Source organism: Lepidochelys kempii, chromosome 1 (genome assembly GCF_965140285.1).
Source record: "Lepidochelys kempii isolate rLepKem1 chromosome 1, rLepKem1.hap1, whole genome shotgun sequence".
Taxonomy (NCBI): Eukaryota; Metazoa; Chordata; order Testudines; family Cheloniidae; genus Lepidochelys; species Lepidochelys kempii.
In genome coordinates this window covers 162,965,369-162,989,162 of record NC_136380.1, presented here as the reverse complement: position 1 = coordinate 162,989,162, position 23,794 = coordinate 162,965,369, and the positions used below count along the sequence as shown (strand labels likewise).

General features: G+C 43.5%; 1 protein-coding gene across 2 annotated transcripts in view; it reads left to right on the top strand.

Annotated features, from left to right (window-relative positions):
- Positions 1–1,281: 1,281 nt before the first annotated feature.
- SIM2 (SIM bHLH transcription factor 2) overlaps positions 1,282–23,794 on the top strand; it is a 72,943-nt gene continuing 50,430 nt past the window's right edge. The window contains exons 1-4 of one of the 2 annotated variants that reach the window (XM_073361054.2): positions 1,282–1,671; positions 13,220–13,302; positions 17,797–17,886; positions 21,801–21,872. In XM_073361054.2, the coding sequence (XP_073217155.1) occupies positions 1,497–1,671; positions 13,220–13,302; positions 17,797–17,886; positions 21,801–21,872 (420 nt within the window). In that variant the 5' untranslated portion in view covers positions 1,282–1,496. The remainder of the gene's footprint in view (positions 1,672–13,219; positions 13,303–17,796; positions 17,887–21,800; positions 21,873–23,794) is intronic. The other variant, XM_073361064.2, reaches the window with a different exon arrangement.

Below are 23,794 nucleotides of genomic sequence, written 5' to 3'. Positions count from 1 at the left end.
TGTGAGGTCCGGAGCACCAGCCGGAGACTGTTCCAAGTACAACCACACCCCCTCCAGTCCACCTCCCCCTTCCATTGCAAGCGCTAATTGCGGTCCTTCCCTTGCGCCTCTGTCTGGGGGTCCTGCCGAAGGCGCTGCTGCACCGGCGGACACGTCACGGGGCACATTTATCCCCTCCCCTCTCGCGGCGCTCCTCGCTTGCTCCAGCCTTCACCCAAGAATTAACTGAAGGTGCCACTCCAGAGCCGCTGGCTATTCCTGGAAAAGAGGAGGCGGAGGAGAAGGAGGAGGAAGACCTTAGTGTTTCGGTGCGTGGGAGCAGCACCGAAGTTAGGCTTTGGGAGAGTGGGGAATTTGCCTCCGATCGCTGCTGTGCGGTGCGCTTGGAGAATGCGGCTGTCAGCTCTTGGAAGGTGAAATAGCAAACCCTTATTTCTCCTGTAAGGTAGAGTCCTCGCTCTAGTCGCATGTCAGCGTGAACTAGCTCTCGCTTCGCATCGGCTTTTTATTTTTTCAATACGTGTCAAATAATAAAAATCTCTCTTTATAATATAAAAGCCTTTTTTAACGAATTGCCTTGGCCAGCACTTGGACTTGTTTGGGTACTGACAGCCCTGAAGTGGCGCTGGCCTGGAGGAAAATGGATCCTTTAATGTAACTGTTTAGGAGAACCGGATTTAGAACACGGGCTGGAGCAGCGAAATCAGCTTGGCTGCTGCAGACCCTATTCCCCAAATCTCAGATGAGAGGTGAACGGGGCTTGTGCTAGGCAGAATTGAAGGCAAGTTCTGCACTAGTGGTCTAAAATACACACAGTTTGAGACACACGTGTACTGTGAAAGCATATTTCTCCAACACTGGTTACAAGACAAGCGGTCGCTCTCCTAGAAGGAAAAGCGAGCCTGTGGTTTTAGAGCAATCCCTCCTCACCGGCTTTGACTTTCATTTTATGCCTGGGCTGCCTTTCCAGCTTGTCTTCTCCTCTGCGCCTTGGGCTCTGGGACCAGATCCCTTTGCACTAGTTCATTAGAGGACAACCACCTTTTTTTAAAAAATTGCAGACTGTCTAGCACAATTATTTTCTGCTGAGCAGTTGCTTGAAGGCTTTGTTTTTCGGAGGGGGGAGAATTGCATAGAGCAGGAAATCATTCGCTAAACAAAGAAAAAAAAAGGGGGGATATGCTCTCTGTGAACGAGAAGATCCATTTCCAGCTGCAGCCACGGTCCTGGTTCATGTAGATCTTTCAGTCTCTACTTTCCAAGTGCGAGACATTTGCATTGCAGAGTCAGCCCAGAACTGCATTCTCCTGACCTGCTGCGGCTTGTGGCACGGAGGTGGTTTCCCACTCTCGCCCTTCTGATGCGTTGATTTTTGTTCTGTTTTTTACGAAGAAAATAGTATTAACGGTACAGTCAAAGTCCATGCTCGCAGCAGTCCGGAAGGATCGGGTCTAATATGCCAGTGTCACCCTCCTCATTGCCGTGCAAGAGCCGCGATGAAGGAAAAGTCCAAGAATGCTGCGAAGACTAGAAGGGAAAAAGAAAATGGAGAATTCTACGAACTGGCCAAGTTGCTGCCCCTGCCTTCAGCTATCACCTCCCAGCTGGACAAGGCCTCCATCATCCGCCTCACCACCAGCTACCTGAAAATGCGAGCGGTCTTCCCAGAAGGTAAATCCCTCGGCTGCTTCCGGGGCACCTGCTGCTTCTCGCAGGGCAGGAGCCTAAGGCAGGGGCTTTGCGGGGCGGCGGGGGGACGGGACAGCACACATTGGGTGCCGTCTCTTAGCAGTTACGACCGTCTGCGTTTCGAGGGTGCAAGGGGGGCTGAATGAGCCGCGACAGCAGTGGAAACGGTGGCTGTCTGTCCTTGACTGTTTAGACATAGCCACCCCTCCCCACGCACACCCCAGGCCGTCTCTGTGAATTGTATTTCCGATTGTGACCTGTGCCCAAGGCGCTAAGCAGGCAGGGGGCCAGTCGCCACGGGTTCAGTCGTATTAATCAGGCTTATTTTAAAGCTTAAATAATACCCCAGAGTTTGGAACGGGAATATTTGTAGGTCGCGTTGTGCGGCGCTGAGCCCGACAGAACCGGGAGGAGGGAAAGAAGCAGAGCTCCAACCCCGGGCGATGAGGCTGCTCAGATCTTGGGGAAATGGTGCCAGGCAGCTGACTAAACACAAAGCAAGATCTGTGCGTGGTACATTCTGTGATTTTGTTTTCTTTCTTTCCCTGTGTGGGGGTGGGGAGGGAGGCGAGGTTAGATCTGTTTAAATGATTGTCCTAATTTAGGACGCGATAATAGAAAGTGTAGAGATCAGACCTAGGCAGAATGGGGGGAGGGGATCCAGCCTACAACTAGCAGGTCAGGCACTTCATTGGTGAGGCCTAGAACCAAGAATACCTTTGGATAACACTAGGGACAAGTTGGTGTTTTGTCTTCACTCGCTCACATTGGAGCGAGAGTTGGGGGTGGGTCATGTGGAAAATAGGAGAGCACAAATTCACATGAAACTCACTTGCAAGAGGTAGGGACAGAGAACTCCCGCGAGAGGGGCACAGATATCTGAGAATAAATCTAACAAAAGGGACACCACAACAAGGGAACCTATTTCAAATATGTATGAATAATATAAATATAATATAATGAACATCAATAAACTTGCAGGTGTGACTTAAAAAAACAAACAAACCAAACATCACCTCCAACAGGCGCAGAGTGTATAAAAATTGCTACCAAAAGAGCGAGGGGTAACATTGAGCACACAGGACAGGACTTGGGGCTTAGTTTCCGTTCCGCCACACACATTGTCTGCTCAATTGCAGCGCGCGCATTGTGCTAACAGCTTTAAAGCTTGGTCCCCTCTCCGAGATTATTTTGATTTCGCCTCTCTCTGTTCTTCAACGTACTTCGTGCAGCAGCCTGGGATGTGCTCTCAACCCCAACCAAACAGCAGCAGCGAAATGTCAGCGCGTCCCGAACGGATACATAGAACTGGTTGCGTTAGGTGGCCCGGCGCGAATAAACCCCTGGCATGGTGCATTGGTCTGGAGTCCACTTGTCAGCAGGGTGATATAATTAGTTACATAGCGCTGGGACATCTGCTAGAAGACCTCCCCCCTCCCCCCGCCGTTACTAATTGCATGGGAAATTGTTTTCATTCTCCTGGGGGGAGGTGTCCCCGGCGGGTGTTTGTTTCTGAAAACGCAGCATTTACCGAGCTGTATGAACGCTGCCCAGTCCACCTGCCTGCAGGGATCCAGCGCCCAGCACAGAGCTCAGCATTTCTAGCCTCGCCCTCGTCTTTTGCACCCACACCAAACCCTTTAAACGCTGGAATTATTCGGCACAGCACGGGGCTGGCAGCGAAATTAGCTGTAAAAAAAGTGTCATAAAAATTCGCATCCGTAAGTAGACTAATAAACCCTCTTTTGTAAATGAGCGGCAGGTTAAAGATTTCATCTTTGGTTGTTAATGATCGTGCCCCGCTCCTGCAAGAGCCGGGGAGGACCCTGGCTCGGACCAAATCTCCAGTAGGACTTTTTCGCCAAGGGAGTCTTTGCTTGAGCCGGGGCTGTAGGACGCGCGGCCTTTTTCAATGAAATTGAAAATCTGCTGCGAAATGAGAGATCTGGGCAAAGATCGGAGTCCGAAGCAGTTATGGTCCCCTACTCCCACTGAGCAGCGCCTTCCTCCAGAGCGGGCGCCATTGGCTTCATGGGGATACGCGGGCCTATTCAGCTGGGATAAAGGGATCCGAATCTGGCCCTTTGGCTCTCGCGTGTGTGGAGACCCCAGTCTGCTCGACTCAACCTTGAACACCGTGTCCTTTAAAGGGAGAGCGAACAATGGACATAAAATTTGAGATTTTCCCCTCAGATTTTTTTAAACCAAACACTTAATCCAAAAAATACCAACCCCCCACCACCACCCACACACCCCTTCCAAACAAATACACACTTCAAATGTTTCTTTCACTGAGCGGAAGTGGCCAATTGACATACATTGTGTGGGGCCGTTTGTAATATGTCATGTTGTATGACCACTAAACTGGATGAGAGAAATGAAATTAAATGCTGGATAAGATTCTCTAGGTGGTTAAATAAACCCAAATCTCCTCCTTTGTGATTTGTTTGGCCTGTCTGGACAGATGATGGGGGAGGAGAGGAACAATTAGCATTCCAGAATGAAAAGTCTGTTATTCAGCTCAGTTTCTAAGGAGCTTATGAAAGGGTTACAAATGAAAAACGAGAAAAGCTTTATCAGCTACGTCAATAATTATGAGCGATGACTACTTAGTGTTACCTAAAATCAATCATTTTGTTTAAACGAAAGGGTTCTATCAAACATATAAAATAAAGACATTTACCGTTCTAATAGTACTAACACATCCCAGTGCTTTGGTATATTGCTAATGACTTTCGCAAATTTAAGTCATTATAAAAGTCCCGCTTAAGAAATATCTTGTAGTAATTTCGGGAGGGTTTCCCAATTTTCGATCGCATGTTTTCCCCCCCAAAAATAACTAAATTACATATTTAGAAATACATAGGTTGAGATTTCTCTGGACAGGGTCATATTACAGGTTTCCCAGACAAAACTCTCCTGTTGAACAAACTGTGTCAACGAACTGCAGTTCACTTTTTAAGAACACTTAAAAACCAGAGGATGAAAGCCCTTGCGAGTTTATATACCTAGGATGGCAGTGTCTTATGTGTAAATTCTCTTCAGACCAAATGACGGTGTGCTTCTGCACTCCCCATATGCTTATGAGTAATTTTAAAAATACATATGACAAACGTATTCTTTTGCCATAAATATTGCATAATTATAATGAAAACCATGAACACTGAGAATAGTATATGAAAGACGAAGTGAATAATTTACTCCTGTGTTTCTGAATATATTTTTTAAACTCATAGGGGGAGAGCTGTTGGAAAGTGATAACTAAATTATTTCAGCCATGCCCATTAATAAATTGATTCAACTTTGGAAAGTTTCAAGCTGGGAGCTACGCTCTGCCAGACACTTGCGGGGAAGTGGTTGGGACATAATTCCTTTCACTATCAATAACTCCCTTCATAGTTGGGTATCTTTCCTCAGGAAAGAGCTGATGTTTCTGAATTTGTTTTTATATAGGAAATTATAATGAACTTCTCCCTCTCTCCCTGATATTTTCCCAAATAGCATTATTTAGTGGCCTTAGTCAGCAGAATAGAAATACCTTCTTTTTAGAGTTAGCGTTACAGACAAGTGCAGTCTGGGATCAGTTCCCCAAAGTGAATCAGAGCCTGGAGAGCTATCATTTGTTGATCTCCGAAAGCGCCATCATGCATATTTTCTGCTATTCAATATTTTGCTGAGATCTTGGTTTTTTGAGAGGAATAGATTATGTGTCTGCAGTCAGTATTTTAAATTCTCTTGTAACAGAAAATTACTTCAAGGTTTTGCAGATGTCTAGTAACTCAGTGTGCCCATCAGAGATCATGTGTCTCCGAGACATAAATATTAGACACATGGCTACAAACTGTACTTGATGTGATTTTTTTCATCCGCCTTTGACAGACAACCAAGATACCTTTAGGGCCAAATCCGCATCCCATCAAAGTCCATGGGAATTTGCTGTTCACATCAATGGGAACAGAATTTGGCCCAGAGGAATATGTCCTGGCTAGAAACCAGCTTCCTTTTATCGTGCCAAAATTTCTAAAAGGTGAATCAAATCTAGAATAACCTATGTTGAGATATATAATTACGTTGTAAATACAAGAGGGAAAGTGCACTACACCACTTTCCGATGTGTGTAAACATCCACTTTTAGGACTGAATGATCATCTTCGTGACAACACGGAACCAGTTTTGTTTCTTTAAACTGGGGGAGGGGTGGGGAGGGGAGGCGTGAGGGGAAGAGACGTCAGAAGTCTGCAACCTAGCTGCTAAACCATCGAATTTCTACTACATTTGATCAGAAATTATTGTCCAGCTATGAAACTTGCTGAGTAGGCCAGGAAAAGGGTGGGGTTTTAAAAGCCTCGGTAGCTAACGGTTTAAGAACGCCCTGGCACATAGCGTAGACAACTTTTAATACATTTTTAAAAGGTGTCCGCGGTTGTGGGGCATCCCTACGCTCCCCTAGGCTTTGGGGCTTGAGGCAATCCGAGTTCCCATCCAACCAGTTACTGTATGTTTAGAAGATGGACAGTTTAGTCTGGGCCCACAGAACGCCCCGCGGGAGGATCCGGAACAGGCCCACCGAAGTGAGCGTGAAAGGAGAGTTACATTCATTAAACCTCTTCTATTCTCCCAAAGTGCTAGTCTTGTAGGGTATAATTTCGTGCTTCAGTATGGTATCTTTTTTCCGTGTGGATTTGCTCTGACCTTCAAATTCTGAATTAAAATCCAGGAGACAGAAACATAGCGTATATCCCTACACCCAAGCTCTGTAACGTCATCCTCTGTCGCGTTTTGATACTTTGCCAAACCATTTATTACTGCAGAACAAAAATACACTACGAGATATTTTTGGTGCTTGGCTGTCAATACGTTTTTCCACAAATGAACAAATAGAAGTGTGTGGGGGGAGGTGGGGGGGGAACCTATTGTTGAGTTGAAATTATCCCATCCACCAGGTTATGGCGCTGAGGTTAAATTGTGACTCCACGCATTTTCAAGAACTAGCTTTAACACTGCGGATTTATTAATGATTAAACCAAAAGGAATGAGCTGCTTAATAAGTGACTCAAAAATGTAGCGTATGCTATTCCTACCACTACCGAAAAACAAAACAAAAGCCTGGGAGATAGTGTGAATTTTTCTTTTATTTCTGTGCTTGGCATCATGTCTTAACAGTAAAATCTGGAACCTATTGCTTACTCCTATGAAAAGACATTTTAATAATTCTTTAAAGGGCATATACATATTTTCTTGTCCTCAGTGTATTTAAAATAGAGCCAGGAATATAACGCGGGTTGAACTGCAACAGTTTCAACTCAGTATTTTTCTGTACATCTGCGACGTTTAACATTCGCTTTAAAGGCTACAAACACTGCTGAGAGTGAGCCATTCATGAAGCCGTGTGTGCCTATGTTAATAGTAGTAGATGGTCTTAAAGGGTTTATTAAAATAACAGGCGGCATTAGGGCTTCCTTTGAGGCTTGCTCTAAATGTAAATCGGTGGCATTTAACGATCACTGGAATGTTGGAGGCATTCATAACTGGGAAGCAGTCACAGGTATATGGGCTGCTTGCAAGAAAGATATGGGAATCGGGAGCAGATTAGAATAATCCAGGGATTTTAATAATCTCCTCCATCATTTCTTAGCAGCTGGACTTTTCACATCAGCGGCAAGACGCATTTCAGTTTCCTCCTAGAGCCAATCTGGATGGCACGATCGTCCGCAGATGATAATTATGAACTGTGGTTTGTCTGTTTTGCCCTTGTTGTGAGTGAGACTTTCAAATATCTCGCCACACTAAATGCGTCTAAATACTGTCATTACAGGAAGGTTTTTCTCTCGCTCTTGTTTGTGATTTGGAGCGGGTTTGAGTCTGTGGTATAAGTTTGTTGGCTCCAACAAAACAGTCGGTTTGGGCTGGGTTTTTTAACATTTTTTTCTCAAGAAATCTTAACCCCGACCGCACTAATATTTCTGATACGTGACTTAAAAATACAGCTAGAAAACAAGTGGATCTCTTAATACATATTTAATAGATCTAAAATAATTTGCCATATATACTTAGAGTTCCAATCCACTACTTGAACAGGAGTCTGCTAGTCCTAGACAAAGGCCTGTATCCTTTCCTCTTACTCGGCCAGGTCCTAGCCACCTCCAAAACACAACAAACTTAACACAGCTAAGAGTGATCGAGCTATTGAAGGACGCGGTCGATCTAATTCTGTCAAGTGTCGTGATAATTTATGTGCCAGAAAGTCAAGATAGTTTCCCCCTACTCCATTAGTGCAACCCCCCCTCCCCCCGGTAGAGTTAAGGTGAGTGTGCAGACAGTATTTCAGCAGGAGGCGACACAACTGCTGAAATTTCAGAGCCCCGGGAGTTGCTATGACTTGGAGCAACGCTAGTTTGCAGAGGTGAGAAATGCGTCTCCAAACCCGTGTGTACCGATTCCCAACCCGATTTGATCAGCGCACCTGCAGCTATTTCCCGTGTTCCAGAGTCGAGAATAGGGTCGGTGTGGGTCTAGGCCCGGTCTTGCCCCAAAAAAATCAAAGGGACTTTACCATTGACTTCAGGGATGGGTCCCAAGTGCCACAATAGCTTCAGTGAGAATTTTTCCCGTGAGAACTGCGGGATCGGGCTAGGTCCTGTCTCTCTGTTGGCGTATGTGTGTGATCACAAGAAACCTCACAGCTGAATTATTAGGGTCACCATCAGCATCTCCAATGCAGGGGGAAAGGAAGCTGGGGGGGCACCTCCTTTTTTGTCTCTTGCAGTCGGATGGTGTGGGCTGGTTTGCCGCTCTCCTGCCTCCTGTATAATTGCAACGTGCCTTTCTCCTTCATAAGCTGTTTGCAAGGCCAGGGGAGGATGCCCAACAGCCAGTGAAATTCCCCCGGGAGAGAGAGCAATGAAATCCCAATGTTTGTAGTTGACCCAGGTTCCTTTAAATTAAGGCTATTGAATAACGCGCAGGATCGTGCACTAAAGGGGAGTGAGAGCACAAAACGGTGGAGACACAAAGGAAACACTCCAAATTACAGGGCAATCTGATACTTATGGACTACTTTACTGATAAGTAATTCTTTTAGCAGATTTCCAAACAGAAAAGCTACTGTTGTTTTTTTTTTGTTTAACCTTTTCTTTACGTAAAATGCTTCCAGATTTTGTTACAATTTAACCCATTTTTTTCCTCTGAAGACTGAGAAATGCCACGAGGTGAATATTAAAATGTCTTGACAAAGTTTGAGATGTCAGATTAAGGGAGAGAATCGTGTCCATATTTAGTAATAAAAGGGAGGGAGCATTTTAAAATGAGAATCAGACGCCGTGGAGTTTCTCTATGAGGTTCGTTCTACTTTCAAGTGTCCTGCCATGTGATTTTTTTACCTCCCCATCGAAAACAGTCACCGTAGGACTGTCAGTTGTCCAGGCGCCCCGGCTAAAGAAAATCTTCAATGCGTGGGAGACAAATAGAACCGCCAGTTGTTACTTATATTTGTCTTGGGGTAGTAGCGGGCAAAGACCCAACAAAAATTGAAGCTCCAATGTGCTAGGTACTGGAGGGACACTCCATCACACTGCATTCCCAGCACACGTCGATTAAAATGAGAAAAGAATGCAGGAGAACCACGATTAAGATCATGAGAAAGTGAAGAGAGCCCTCTAGTTAACATTTATAAAGAGATGATGCCACTTGTCCGCAACATGGCTGTGTGGCTGTATAAAGGAGCTTTGGAGAAGCAAGTCAGAACTCAAACCTCCGGGACAAAGGCAATACAGCTTAGTTAAAAAAAAAAAGCTAGATATTTTCTCTGTGACAGTCTGCTTCACCATTTGCTTCCTGTATTGGATAACAGACTACTTTCGGGTTCAGTTTGTGGCACAGAAATGTCCGGCTCTGGAATTCAGTCTGGATTGGAATTTCTTGGCTTTGTGAACCTCTCTCGCTCTAGATAAATGTCTGACCTTAATTGATAGAGGTAATCCCATAAATTTAAAATCGAATGGGGAACAATTTGCCACCCCTTGATTGTTGTTAAAAATGTTAAATATTTGCCAGAAAAAAAAATCCTCCAGCTGCTCAGCTTTCTCACAGGTAAATATGCAATATACATCTTAAAAGCTTCCTTAAAAATGACTCCGTGAGAACTGCGCTATAGAATATTCCTTTAAAACCAGTCTACAAGCTCGTCATTTGGAACCATTCAGGTCTATTAAGTAATCACACATTGCATTTCAGCAATTTACAGAATGCTTACTTTGTACCAGCAGCTCCTTTGGCTAGGTCCTGCCTAGTGAGTGAAATGTACAGTGTTTACTGGTTAGACAGGAATAGCTCCTTTGAGTTTATTGCCTCCATATGCACCACTCACCTACAAACCCATCTGCACGCCTCTAGGAAGAGCCGTTCATGTGCAGCGGTCCCTTTTTCAGAATTTCAGGTTGTATTCGCTTTATTCCCACCTTTGAAAATAATATTTTATCGACTGATTAAATGACTTTAAAACAAGGAAAAATATTAACGAATCCACTAAATGTATTCAAATTCGATATAATTTTTTAATGGCGAAACCGATTTTAAATTTCGAAAAGAAAAAAAACTGCTGGAGAGAGATTTTATGTTAATAGTGAGTCTGCGCTAGAAGGCTCCGCTAAAAATAATGGAAATACTGACATGACATTGCTAAAACTGTAACTGTAATACCAAAGGACACAATCAAATACACCGCTAGGCATTGCTATATTGGAGTGACAGTTGTTCACACACCATTATAAAATCCTCTCTATGACTGGCTTAAGGAACAAACCTGCTTTGTACTTCAGTTAGTCAGGAGACCGCTTAGCCATGAGTAGTTTTTTAAAAATGTATCTGTAACGTTATGAGTGAATTCGTTTGATTGGCTCAAGGTGACTTTATCATTTACACTATTAAAAAGGGCAGTCTGTATAGCAATAAGATAACTACTAACGCTTTAATTTAGTATCATCTTGCCAAGGAAAATTCATGTTTCTGTGCTCCTTTAAACAGCAGATACTTTCCACTCAAGAGAAGGTTGCATTTTAGCAGAGAAAGATGGGAATACTTTATGTAGCAGTGGAATTTGTAAACGTCTGTAAAGTGCTTTGATATAGAGGAAAGCAGCAGATGAATGGAAGCTCTATTTATTAAAAAATGCATTTTCACACTATAGGGAAATGTATCAAAATATAGACAGATACCCCAAAGCAAAAACAGCCTTTCAAGGTAAAAGTCTTCTGCCATTCAGTTTTCTGACGCATACACTCAGGCAACTCCGATGGCTAATGTGGATGTTCAAAGAAGACATACCTCTTGGACTGACTGGATACACTGAATTATTGATATGGCTTCTTAGCACAGGAGTAGCAGAAGGATGACTGAGTTATAGGAAGGTCAGTGGTAGTGGTGGAAGTGGAATAAGCACAGTCATGTCTTGAACCATTGTTTATTAATATTGGTCTTCACTTGTATTAGTAGGGTCTAGGAGCCCTAGTCAGGGGCCAAGACCCATTGTGCTGGGTGCTGCACAAACCCAGAACAAAAAGACAGCCCCTTCCCCAAAGAGCTCACAATCGAAGTATGAGGTGGGGTAGCAGGAGGAAACAATGAGATAATATTGGTCAGTAACACCAGCACAACAACTGCCTCACAACTTTTTAGGTTTATCCTGACCTTCTCACCCTCTCCCTTCCCTCCATTCCCTTCCTTGTCTGTCCTGAGCCTCCCCTTGACTTGGGGTTTGGCCCAGGCCTCTGCCTGCTTCACCTGCAGCCAGTCAGGCAAAGCAAATGGAAACCCAGGCCATTCCCTGCTCAGCCTTTAGCAATAGACAGTGACAAATAATTGCCCGGAGGAGGGGAGGGGAGAGAAGAGGAGGCCGCGCTGAGAGCAGGGGCCCCGACAGCACTATCTGATTCGAGGGCCCCATGTGTCTCCTTCAGTGCAACAGAGGTGGCCCGGCCCCAGCCCGTAGCAGTCCTGACATACGAGTGTCCCTTGCAAGTGGTTGTGTGTGGAGCGGGGCCAGCGGCTACAGAGAGGCGACGTCGTGAATTCACCTTAGCTTGTGCGAGCAGCATGGCCAGGCAAGGCGGCAGGGGCAGTGGGGGCTGCCTGCAGCGTCTGCCGGGGCTATGGGGCGGGGGGGCACTTGGCCGCAGTGACTGGGTGACTCCGGACAGCGTCAGCCGCCTCTCCTGCCCCGGCTCGGGGCGTGTCTTTGCACCTGCTCTCTAGCGCCGCCCTCGGGGTCCGCTGCAGGGGGAGATAAGCGGCCATTGGCCGCCGCGCCTCGCCGGCCAGCCGTGTTATTGTTCGCGCCGGGGAATGAAATAAATGTCTGGGCGCATCGTAAATAAAATGGCGGAAGAAACACACGCAGGCCCCTCCGGCGAGTGCGGGCTCCACCGCGGGCCGCAGCGAGGCCCTTCGCTTTGCAGAGCCGCCTGGGTGGCCCCGAAGCCGGGGGCTTGGCCGGGCCCCTAGGGGCAGCGAGGCTGAGCAGAGGCTGCTGCGGGCCCCTGCCGCGGGGTTGCTCGGCTCGGCCCGGCCCGGCCCTTTGCTCAGCCTCGTCAAGCCCCGTAGGTCACTGCTGCGGGTTAAGAGGCGCTCAGCAGCTTCGGCCCCCGAAGCAGCCATTTCCCACTGTCTTTACCGCCACCGCCCGCCTTGCAGCCGGCGCCTCCGGGGCGGGGCGGGCGCAGCGGCCTCGGCGGGAAAGCGGCTCCGGGGCCGCGCGGCTCCGTCACACTGCCCGCCCGGGCTGCGGCCTGGGGCAGCCGCGTGTGCGCCAGTGACACCCCGCCCCCCTGCGGCTTCCCCGAGCGGCGGCGGCGGCGGGGGTGCGCCCGGAGGGGCTCCGGCTTCGATGGGGGAGCGGTTACAGCCCCCTTGGAGCACGGGACGATCTGGCCGAGGGCGAGGACGTGGGGCTTGTGCACATAACGAGGAGCCGGGCGCTTGTCTGCCTGGGCGCATCACCCACCCAGTGCATTGGCCATCAGTCGCAGAGCAGAGTAACGCAGGGCTCAGCCCTGCAGCCCCCCCGCCCCGCTGCAGGTCAGGGGCTTTCTGCCGGGTCGGGCCCCCAGAGCCTGGGGTCCGCGTTACCTTCCAGCCCAGGCGCACTTGAGTCGCGTGGGGAGACACGGGCTGCGCGGCAGCTCCCGGGTTTGACAGCGGTGGGCCCGCGGCGACTGTCCGTCCCCGGGCGCAGCTGGGACGGGCCGCGGGCAGGGTACCTGGCGGGACTGGAACTAAAATGGCATTTTAAGGCGCAGGAGCGCGCGCGCCCCCCCGCCGCCCCAGCAGGCTCAGCTCGCCCCGAGCCTGAACCCCAATGTCCTGGCGCTGATTCGCCGACAGAAAAGCCCACCTACGCCCTCGCGGGGAGACGTGCCCTGGTGTTAGCGTCCTGCGGCCCGGCCAGCCCCGCAGCCAAGGGAGCCGGGAACACGCGCGGCCCCGGAGGCTCATGCCCGTCGCCGAGTTTCTAACTGACCTGTCGCTTCTTTTCCAGGTTTGGGCGACGCCTGGGGGCAGCCGAGCAGAATAGGGCCCTTGGATAATGTGGCTAAAGAGCTGGGATCTCATTTGCTTCAGGTAGAAGATGCTTTATTCGAGTTTTACACGCTGCATTGGGATTTTTTGTGACTCTGTGTGTAATCCCCCCTATCGCCCTCCCAGCCTAGTTGTTACATGCAGCCTTTGTGAGGTCATGCTGTTAACACAACTTAGAGCCACGATTTTCTTTCAGCTGTTCAGGGGGAAGCCAGTCCTTTTAATTTTCGTTCTTTGATTTTAGCAGTACCAACAGCCTACATTAATAAGAAGGGTTTGCCTGGTAAGCCTAGTCCAACAATTACAAATAAATCCTCCCACCCTGCACACACACTAAGGAATCTCTTTTGGTACTACAAACGGCCCCTGGTGAATTGCAATGTGGATTGTATTTACTATCAACAATCCAGTCAGGGTGTTTTTGTAAATGGGAGATCATAGTTCTCCACAGATTGCTCAATAGGGAAAACCTTAAAAGAGCGCATGGCTCCTGCAGCAGGAGGTGAACATCTGGATTAGATCTCCTATTTAGTTAGCACCTGAAAATACAGTTGTTCCAAATCCTGTTGATCTGCCCTGAAATTCTTCTGCTCCCCATGTGGATGTCCCCATGCAGCAGAGAATTTAGGGAGCAATAGTTGGGCTGGGGCACCCAAAGGGAGTTTTATGTTTGTAACCTTAATGGAGGGCGGACCTCCCCCCCCACTTTAAAGACATAATAAATTGTAATTATTTAATGGTCAGTTTTATTGAGGAAGGTTAATATTTAGTCACATAGCTGTTTTTAAGTGTACACTGGGGTAGTGATTAAATCAAAAGAGAAACTCAGCCTGGGATCCCTAAGTATTGGAAACTCTTTCAGAACCTCATTCCTAACGTAGTCCACTGGCATTTGTGTCTGTTGAGCTGTGGGATTTTAAAGGTGCATTCAGAAAATTTGTCACTCTATTTTCCATGCTATTGTATTAATTCTCCTTATTGTTTTTCCAGTTTGTATCAGAGTAGCCTAAGAAGTAGGCAACATTGATACAATTCATATGACTAGAGTTGAAGCGGACAACTTCTAGTGCAGTGGATTGTAGCTCACTCTTGTCTTTCATTCCCACTGTTTTGAAGATAAGATACAGTGAGGTGAATAATAACATAATGAAAACCTGAAGCTTTTATATTATAAACTACAGTTATAGGAACATGGACATTAATGGTAAAAGCCCCTTAGTTTCAAGGGGTATGGAATCAGGCCCTTAGAGCAGTTGGAATAGCTTTTAAGATTGACCCCCAAAAGACGTGGTGCGCTAGGTAAAGCAGCTAAGGTGAATAATCAGTATTAACAAAGGAAGAGCAAAAAGCATGGATCAGTTAGAAAAGATGTAGATTCAGATTAGATTTGAAATGGCACGAAGAGTGGATTTTTTTTTTTTGGTCACAATACCCTTATTATTTAAAGCCAACTTAAAATTGGTTTACTCCTTTGTTTAAAAAGAGAAAACTATCTTTCATGAAAGGGTTTGAAACACATTATTGATTTTAATAAAATAAATATTAGGGCTGTTGATTAATCACAGTTAACTCACGCGATTAACTACAAAAAATAATCGTGATTCAAAAAATTAATCACGATTAATCCCAGTTTTAATTGCACTGCTAAACAATAGTATACCAATTGAAACTTATTAAATATTTTTGATGTTTTTCTACATTTTCAAATATATTGATTTCAATTACAACAGAATAAAAAGTGTACAGTGCTCACTTTATATTATTTTTGATTACTAATATTTGCAGTGTGAAAATGAAAAAGAAATAGTATTTTTCAATTCACCTCATAAAAGTACTGTAGTGCAATCTCTATCGTGAAAGTGCGACCTACAAATGTAGATTTTTTTTTTGTTGCATAACTGCACTCGAAACCAAAACAATGTAAAACTTTAGAGCCTACTTCTTGTTCAGCCAATTGCTAAGAGAAGCAAGTTTGTTTAAATTGATGGGAGATAATGCTGCCCGCTTCTTATTTACAATGTCTACTGAAAGTGAGAACAGGCATTTGCATGGCACTTTTGTAGCCAGCGGTGCAAGGCATTTATGTGCCAGATATGCTAAACATTTGTATTCCCCTTCATGGTTTGGCCACCATTCCAGAGGACATGCTTCCATGTTGATGACACTCATTAAAAAAATAATGTGTTAATTACATTTGTGACTGAACTCCTTGGGGGAGAATTGTATGTTTCCTGCTCTGTTTTACCCACATTCTGCCATATGCAGAATTCATCATCAGCATGGATGCATGTCCTCTGGCGCAGTGGTTGAAGCATGAAGGAACATATAACTCTTTAGCATATCTGGCACGTAAATATCGTGCAACACCGGTTATAACATTGCCACATGAACGCCTGTTCTCATGTGCAGGTGACCTTGTAAACAAGAAGCGGGCAGCATTATCTCGTGCAAATGTAAACAAACTTGTTTGTCTGAGCGATTGGCTGAACAAGAAGTAGGACTGAGTGGACTTGTAGGCTCTAAAGTTTTTCAGTGTTTTTTATCTTTCAGTGCAGTTATTTTTTGTACATAATTCTACATTTGTAAGTTCAACTTTCATGACAAAGAGATTGCACTACAAGTACTTGTATTAGTACTTGTATTGAATTGAATAATACTATTTCTTTTGATTTTTTACAGTGCAAATATTTGAAAATATAATAAAAGCCCAAAATATTTAAATAAATGGTATTCTATTATTAACAGCGTGATTAATCATGATTAATATTTTTAATAGCTTGACAGCCCTAATAAATATATTTAGGCAAGATTTGGTGATTGCTCTCCTGGAGATGTTCTCATCTAGCTCATTAAATAAGCACTTTGAATTTTATTTCAGATAAGTTTAGTTGATACGTTGGTTTGGAGCCGTTGGTTTGGAGCCATTGGTCTATCTTGAAAATTTGTGTGTAGGTACATAAAAATCTTTATGAAAGCCTTTGCTTGTACAGTAGCTACTTAATCTCTTAGTTATTTTACATTTGTTTAGTCTCAAAAGCAGTTAGGCAATATTATGTGCTAATTACCTATAACTGATGTATAAAATGGATTTTACTTCTAAATTATAAATGCTCAAAAATTGTATTAAATCAACACAGTTACTGTCAACTTTCTTTTAAGAATAGCACCTTGGGTGAAATTTTGTTTGCCAAATTTCAACTCTAAGCTAAAATTGTTCTAGCTGAGTTGGAAACCCCTAACAATAATTCTAATGGAAGAATGGACACAACTTTTACTATACGATTGGGAACAGCAATTGAAAGTTGACAAAGAATGTTTAAAGTGACATTTTTATTTAAGGATGCAGTGATTTCTTTCCCATTTTAATACATCTACAAAGTTTTGTTTATGTTGAAGGGGGATAAAAAAGAGTAAAGCTAAAAAGTAATCTGGTTTCAATTATATGCTGTAAAAATAGTTAGTAGGCCAGAGAATAATTTGGAATATTTTTTATTAGGGCCACATTGTATGCACCACTTTTACAGGATTTTATAGCTTTTCTCCTGGTTCAGTATCCTAAAATATGAATTAGTAGGTAGACAAGGCAGTTGTTTTATCTCTGTACTTAGAAGTTAGTTTCCCCCTTCCAAAAATACATGTTTATTTTTCAGTGATCTACTTGTGTACAGGTATTTGGCCAGGAAGTTCAAAAGTGATTAGTGATTTTAGATATTTCTGATTTTCCTAAGTACTGGCCTTCTGAAAAATCAAGTCCTTATTAAAATATAATATAAAGCACCTCAAAATTGAGGCAACCAAAATCATTAGAAAATCCCGACCATCTTTGTACAGTTTTAATTTCTATCCTATCAATCTATTCTTTATGGGATAATTAAATCTTCTAAATCTTTACTCACATGAGTAATCATTACTTCCAAGTTAGACCTCATGTGAGTAAGGATTAGCAGGATCAGGCCCCAAGTTTGCATTAAATGTTATCATTAGTTAAGATTATAAGGTTGCAATGTTAGTGATGAATGACTACAAGTGATGAATGACTACAACGTTTCACTTTCAGTCCAATGAAGTTTCCCTTATGGCTTCTTTCTTTCTGAAACTGTCATGGGCTTTTTCATCCCTGGCAAATGCCAAATAGCTATGAAGAAGACAATTCTCTGTCCACACAAGCATAAATAAAAATATAGTAGAAGAAATTTAAAACATTGCTCAATTCTGCCATTACATCATAAAAATGGCCTGTATTGCATTGGATTTTCCCTTAAGTACTTCATAATTCAGGGTTTGTACTAAATACTATAGTAAGCCAAGTTAATAGGAGAATGTTAACTTAAAGTGCAGCATAACTTCTGTAAGGGGATAATGAAGTAGATTTCACAAATTTGTGTGTGATTAATATTCTTCACAGTGATAGTATAAGTTTTAAATATTTCTTTTTAGTAATATATTTCTGCTTGGGAGGGGGAACACTTTAAAAACTTTATTCTAAATTATCAATTAACCTGTGAGATTTTTATCCAAAATATTTATTTCTTACAGACATTGGATGGATTTGTTTTTGTGGTAGCATCTGATGGCAAAATAATGTATATCTCTGAAACTGCATCTGTTCATCTCGGTTTATCCCAGGTAGGAGTAACTTTCTGCCCATCTGTTAAATACTGATGTTGGATTGCAGTAGTAATATCTTGGTAAATGTACTAGATTTAAGTTTTTTGCAGTGAGGTCTTAAGCTTTAATTTTGTTCTGATGCTTAAGTTTTGTTTTATTTAAGTAAAGCCATTTACTTACAGCGGCAATGTGATTATCTTACCTTGTATCTTTTCTTGTTGATTAAATTTTACTTCCTATTACAGGGGTGGGCAAACTACGGCCCGCAGGCCAGATCCAGCCCGCAAGCTGTTTTAAGCCAGCCCATGAGGTGCACCACGCGGCTCAGGGCGCTGGGTCGGGCCCTGCTCTGGTGCTCCAGCCGGGGCACTGGGTCGGGGGCCGCCCCAGGTGGCTTGGCCGTGCTTCAGCAGGGGCACAGTGTCAGGGGCTGCACTGTGCGGCTCCCAGAAGCTGTGGCATGACCCCACTCTGGCCCCTATGCTCTCCAGTGGGAGCTTCAGGGGTGGTGCCTGCGGATGGTGCAGCGTGCAGAGCTGCCTGGCCGCTCCTCCACATGCCACAAAGAAGGGACATGCCACTGCTTCCAGGAGCAGCTTGAGGTAAGCGCTGCTTGGAGCCTGCACCCCTGTAGCCTCTCCCCACTCCCCAACCCCCTGGCCCAGCCCTGATCCCCCTCCCACTTTCCAAACCCCTTGATCCAGCCTGGAGCACTCTTCTGCTCTCCAAACTTCTCATCCCCAGCCCCACCCTAGAGCCTGCAACCCCAGCCAGAACCTGCACCCCTGCCCCAGCCCTGATCCCCCTCCTGCCCTCTGAACTCCTTGATCTCAGCCCAGAGCACCCTCTTACACCCCAAACTCCTCATCTCCAGCCCCACCCCAGAGCCTGCACCCCCCACCTCAATTTTGAGAGCATTCATGGCCCACCATACAATTTCTATTTCCTGATGTGGCCCTCGGGCCAAAAAGTTTGCCCACCCCATCTTATTACCTTTAATAAGGTTGATAAATGTTTTTGCAAACTGGAGGTAGGTTCTGAGCTTGAGCCTGGAACTCAAAGCTACTGCCTGCATGGTAATGCTGTACATCTCAGAAGAAAAAAAAAATAGAGATTTCCAGTGTATATGTTTCGGATTGTATGTGATACTGAGAATTATTAAAATAGAGAGTCTATTACAAGAGTGGGTGGGTGTGGCTTGTGGCCTGCCATGTGCAGGAGGTGAGACTAGATGATCATTATGGTCCCTTCTGGCCTGATAGTCTATGAATCTATGAGAGAGGAAATCTGATGTGGAAGATGTCTTACCATAAATGTGCTTTTTGGGGGGGGATTTATGAGTTTTTTTTTATAAATTTTTACCTTTTCAGAGTAAATACAACAGCAAATAGAATTAGAAGTGTATTTATTGTAAGATGCAGGTTTCCATGAGTTTGTTTGAAAATACACTCTACACATTTGGGGACTTAATACCTGATCCAAAGCTCACTGAAGTCCAATGGAAAGGTGCTCATTGATTCATTGGGCTCTGCATCAGCCTCACAAGGAACTAACCTTTTTGTAAAGTGTCTTCCATAGCAGCTGCATCCCAAATGCTGTGCAGAATTGATAAAACAGATAAATGATTAATAGCAGAGAGAAATGAAGAGCTAAAGGTAAGGGAGGTATACTGTGTTTGCGACTAAGATCTGAAGAGTCAATGAGGGAAGGAGATATCGCAAAACTATTCCAAGACTGTAAGAGTTATGTGATAGAGATTAAAATGTGTATTAATGTTGAAAAGAATGGAAGACTATTTGGGTATAGTTTTATAACTGTTTGAAGCAATTAGAAAACCAACTCTAGAAAGCATGAAAAAGCAAATGTGTGGTATCACTACTCTGAAAACATCCCCCCGATAAACAGGAAGGAACCCTCAGGCTATTTTTTTGTAATCTCTGTTAGAAAAGTAATTTTCACATTGTGACACACTACGCAGGGTTCAGTGTGGGCACTTCCTTTTTCTACCAACTTTTAAAATACGTACAAGGAGAATTTTTAATTCAAGCCCTCTGTTTATTAAGCCTGCAGTTGCATATATTTGCTGTTTCATAATTTTACATATATATTTAAATTTCTTTTAAATATTGCCTTTTCCTGAAATATTTTCCAAATAAGAGGCGATATTTTCCACTCTGCATTTAGAGCCCTTACTCAAAGCCTCTTTACCTACCCACCTATTAAAAAGATCCATCATAACCATAGCTATTGAAACGGATCCGCTTACACAAAACAATTGTTCTACAGCTATGGGTGTTCCACCAACCATCACTGAAGTGTTTCTTCATTCTCTTGTGTTTGTCATCTGTGTGAGGCTGTGTTAGTTACTCTGCTAAATTATATGAAAATTTCATATATATGAAAACAATCTTAAAAACAAAACAAACACAAGAGAATGAAGAAACACTTCAGCGAGGGTTGGTGGAACACCCATTGCTGTAGAATAATATATATATCCCAGTGACATCAAAGAACTACAGAATCAATTGGAGAATAAAATAAGTTGAATATGTCAGATTCAAAGAAACTGTGCTGAAGTTCATCCCTGGGATCACCATGAGGCCTGTGCACCACTTCAGTGTCGTTTAAAACCTTTAAATTGGATATATGCTGGCCTTATGCACAAGAGTGAATTTCACCCCTGTCTTTAAGTACATCTTTATGCACTCTAACTGAAGTCCATGGGAGTTTTTCTTGGGGAAGGACTGGGGCATTTGGCCCATAAAGTTTACTGAAGCAAGATTAACCAGAAAATTCTTGAATATCCTGGAGTAGTAAGAAGTGGGGTATTGCCTTGATCTCTCAGGAAAGCTGTAGAGCAAAGGGAATGTGAAGATGTGAACTTAGAGCAGGGGTTCCCAAACTTGGTTAGCGGCTTGTTCAGGGTAAGCCCCTGGTGGGGCCGCGAGACAGTTTGTTTACCTGATCATCCGCAGGTACGGCTGCTCGCAGCTCCCAGTGTCCGAGGTTCACCGTTCCCACCAATGGGAGGTGTGGGAAGCAGTGGCCCAGTCTGTGCCTGCGCTGCTTGCTGCAGCTCCCATTGGCTGGGAATGGCAAACTGTGGCCACTGGGAGCTGCGAGGGGCCGTACCTGCGGACGCTCAGGTAAACAAAGCATCTCGCGGCCTGCCAGGGGCCTACCCGCAACAAGCTGCAAACCAAGTTTGGGAACCCCTGACTTAGAGGCAGTGAGTATAAAGGGAGTATAAAACTGTGATTGCTTTAAAAAACACCACTTCAGATTTAGTAGCCAACCCCAACAATTTCACAGTATGCAATTCTTTCTATCTGTCTGTCTGTCATAAAATAAAGTTACTGGATGGATACCGAATGATGCATCGCATTCTTTTATTCTCTTTAAAAGAAAAACACAAAACCATCTTCTTGTCAGCAGTAATTTGCCTTATTGTGGAATCTCATCCCACCATCTCTCTCCATTCTTGATTTTTCAAGGAACTGTTTACTTTTAAACACTGTAAACCTAGGTCGCTCCTACAAGCTTCACAGCATTTTATTTTTTAAAAATCCTTTCCTAAATGAGGTCTTGTTTCTGCTTCCCTTGAAGTCTCTGGGAGTTTTGCCATTGACATCAATAGGAGCAGAATTGGTCCATAGCAGCAAATTCTTCAAATTTCTCTCACCAAGTCATAATCCTACACTATATTTTCAACAAGAGCTCTTATATCTGAGTTTGGGCTCAGCTTGTCTTGGCTGGCACTCAGAGTGATGATGATGATTTTAGATAATCTTTTAGAATGTTTATAAAAAGGCCTTTTTTATGAACCATTTCCAGTATGAAACTAGATTACAAGTCAATTTTCAGTTGGTGCAATTTGTTGAAACAGCTAATTATGATCAATAAAAAAAAATACATAACATTTTTTTTACAAGATATTCTTGGAGATGTGCTGTAGTAATCTGTACCTTCAATCAATCCTGATTATAGCTTCAGCAGAAAGAACAGTGAGTCATTTACACCTTCTGATTAAGCTTTTGGGAGCCAACACATTTAAGTATGTTTACAAATGTATAAGCAACATTAAAGATATTTTCTTAACTTGTATTTTTTCTACTAATTCAGTTTTTTTAGACACAATTTACACACAAGTATCAGAAGCAATCATTTTTAAAAGTCCTATCTTAGTCCATGTCAGTTTTTGAAACAGGAATAGTAAATACTGAGGCTCAGACACTCATCTGGTTTAAATCAGCATAGCTCCATTAAAGTCAGTGGAGCTACATTGATTTACACTAGCTGAGGATCTGACCCTATGTGTCCTTACTCCGTGAATAATAAATGGGGCAAATTCCCCGGTGAAGCTCTTCTTAAAAACTGCTGGCACAATGCATCACCCATTACCGTTTAAGTTCATATGATCATTTTACTTCCTGATCCTTGTATTCATATAACAACATTTTGAAGAGGAAAGTTCTATAAATACACACTGCATAGCCATGCACTTACTCGCACATCTAAGAGACAGCGCCATACCGTGCTATCAACTCTAGCAGAATCCCTTAGTGAATTCTGTGAGGACTTAAGATGAAAAATTGATGGTATGATGTGGGCTGTACAGTTTAAGTGCAACTTGTATATGTGCACATGCACACAGATATACACATTACTGCTTACGGGACTTACAGACTGCAGGGAAAACCCTTTTAAAACAGAAACAAAGAAAACTATTGTGAAAAATTGATTTTGAAGTTTTGAAAGTCTGGGCTAGCACTCCAGCAATTTTCTGATTCCACAAGGGAGCCAAACTTATATTTAATTTTTGATAAATCTTGAAATATTTAACCAAAAACATCTGAACTTGCTAAAGTTTAGTATACTTACTGGATGAAAGTAAAACAGTAGCAAAATATAAATTATTATTTTCTCCCAGTATCTATTTATTTAGTCCTCTGTTTATTACGAATCATTTCTTGGCAGAAAGAAAATATACAGCTGAGTTACACATAAAAAAAGCTCTTAGTAGGAAACAAATACAACTGGTAATAAGTAGGTATTTAAAAATATTAAAATGCTTCATCCAGGATCTGGTTTAATAAGCCTCATGTGTGAGACTGCAGAAGTTTTATGGATTGAACCATATAATTTATTTTTTAAGCTGTTAGTATTTTATTGCATGTTTAAAAAGCACCTATAACATATGCAAAACAGGAGACAGTGGTCAGTTCAAAAATTATGCACAAACATTTTGGTTGTTTGACTATTATGTAGCCCTAGATTTTTGAAGATGGTTTTAGGTTTCTCAGATTTATTTAACAATCAACAGATCAAATTTTGCTGTCACTTACATATGTAGAACTGCATTGATTTCACTGGGGTTGCACATGCATAACAGAATAGAATTTATCCCTATATGTAGATTCAAGAAAGCTAGCTATGTGATCTGAATCTCAGTGTATGTAAAACTGTGACCATGGGCCCAATTCTGAGAATCTTTCTGTGACTAGTCCTTGCTTGGGTGAGTAGTCCCAGTTAAGTCAATAGGATTACTTGCAAGAGCAAGGGCTACCCACGTGAGTTAGGTTTTGCAGGATTAGTCCCCATGTGAGGATTATGATTATAATCGATGAAATATGCAAGTCTTTTGGATTAACCTAATTAGTGTTTGTAATTAGCTTTGCAGGGCAGGTGGAGGAAAGATAGGGGACGGGATAAGAGAGATCTGAGGGTATTCTTCCTATGAACACTTTTTTATAACTACATTCCATTTGGTACAGTCTGATTCATTTCATAGGCAAAAAACCGGCTCTTCAGAAATATCTGGATGAGCGAAGGGTAAAAGCTATTTTAAGAGGGGATGGTGCCAGACAGAGGGTTAAGCTCAGAGGGACAGGAAAGGCCATAGACCCCCCCCCTTCCCACATTTCGG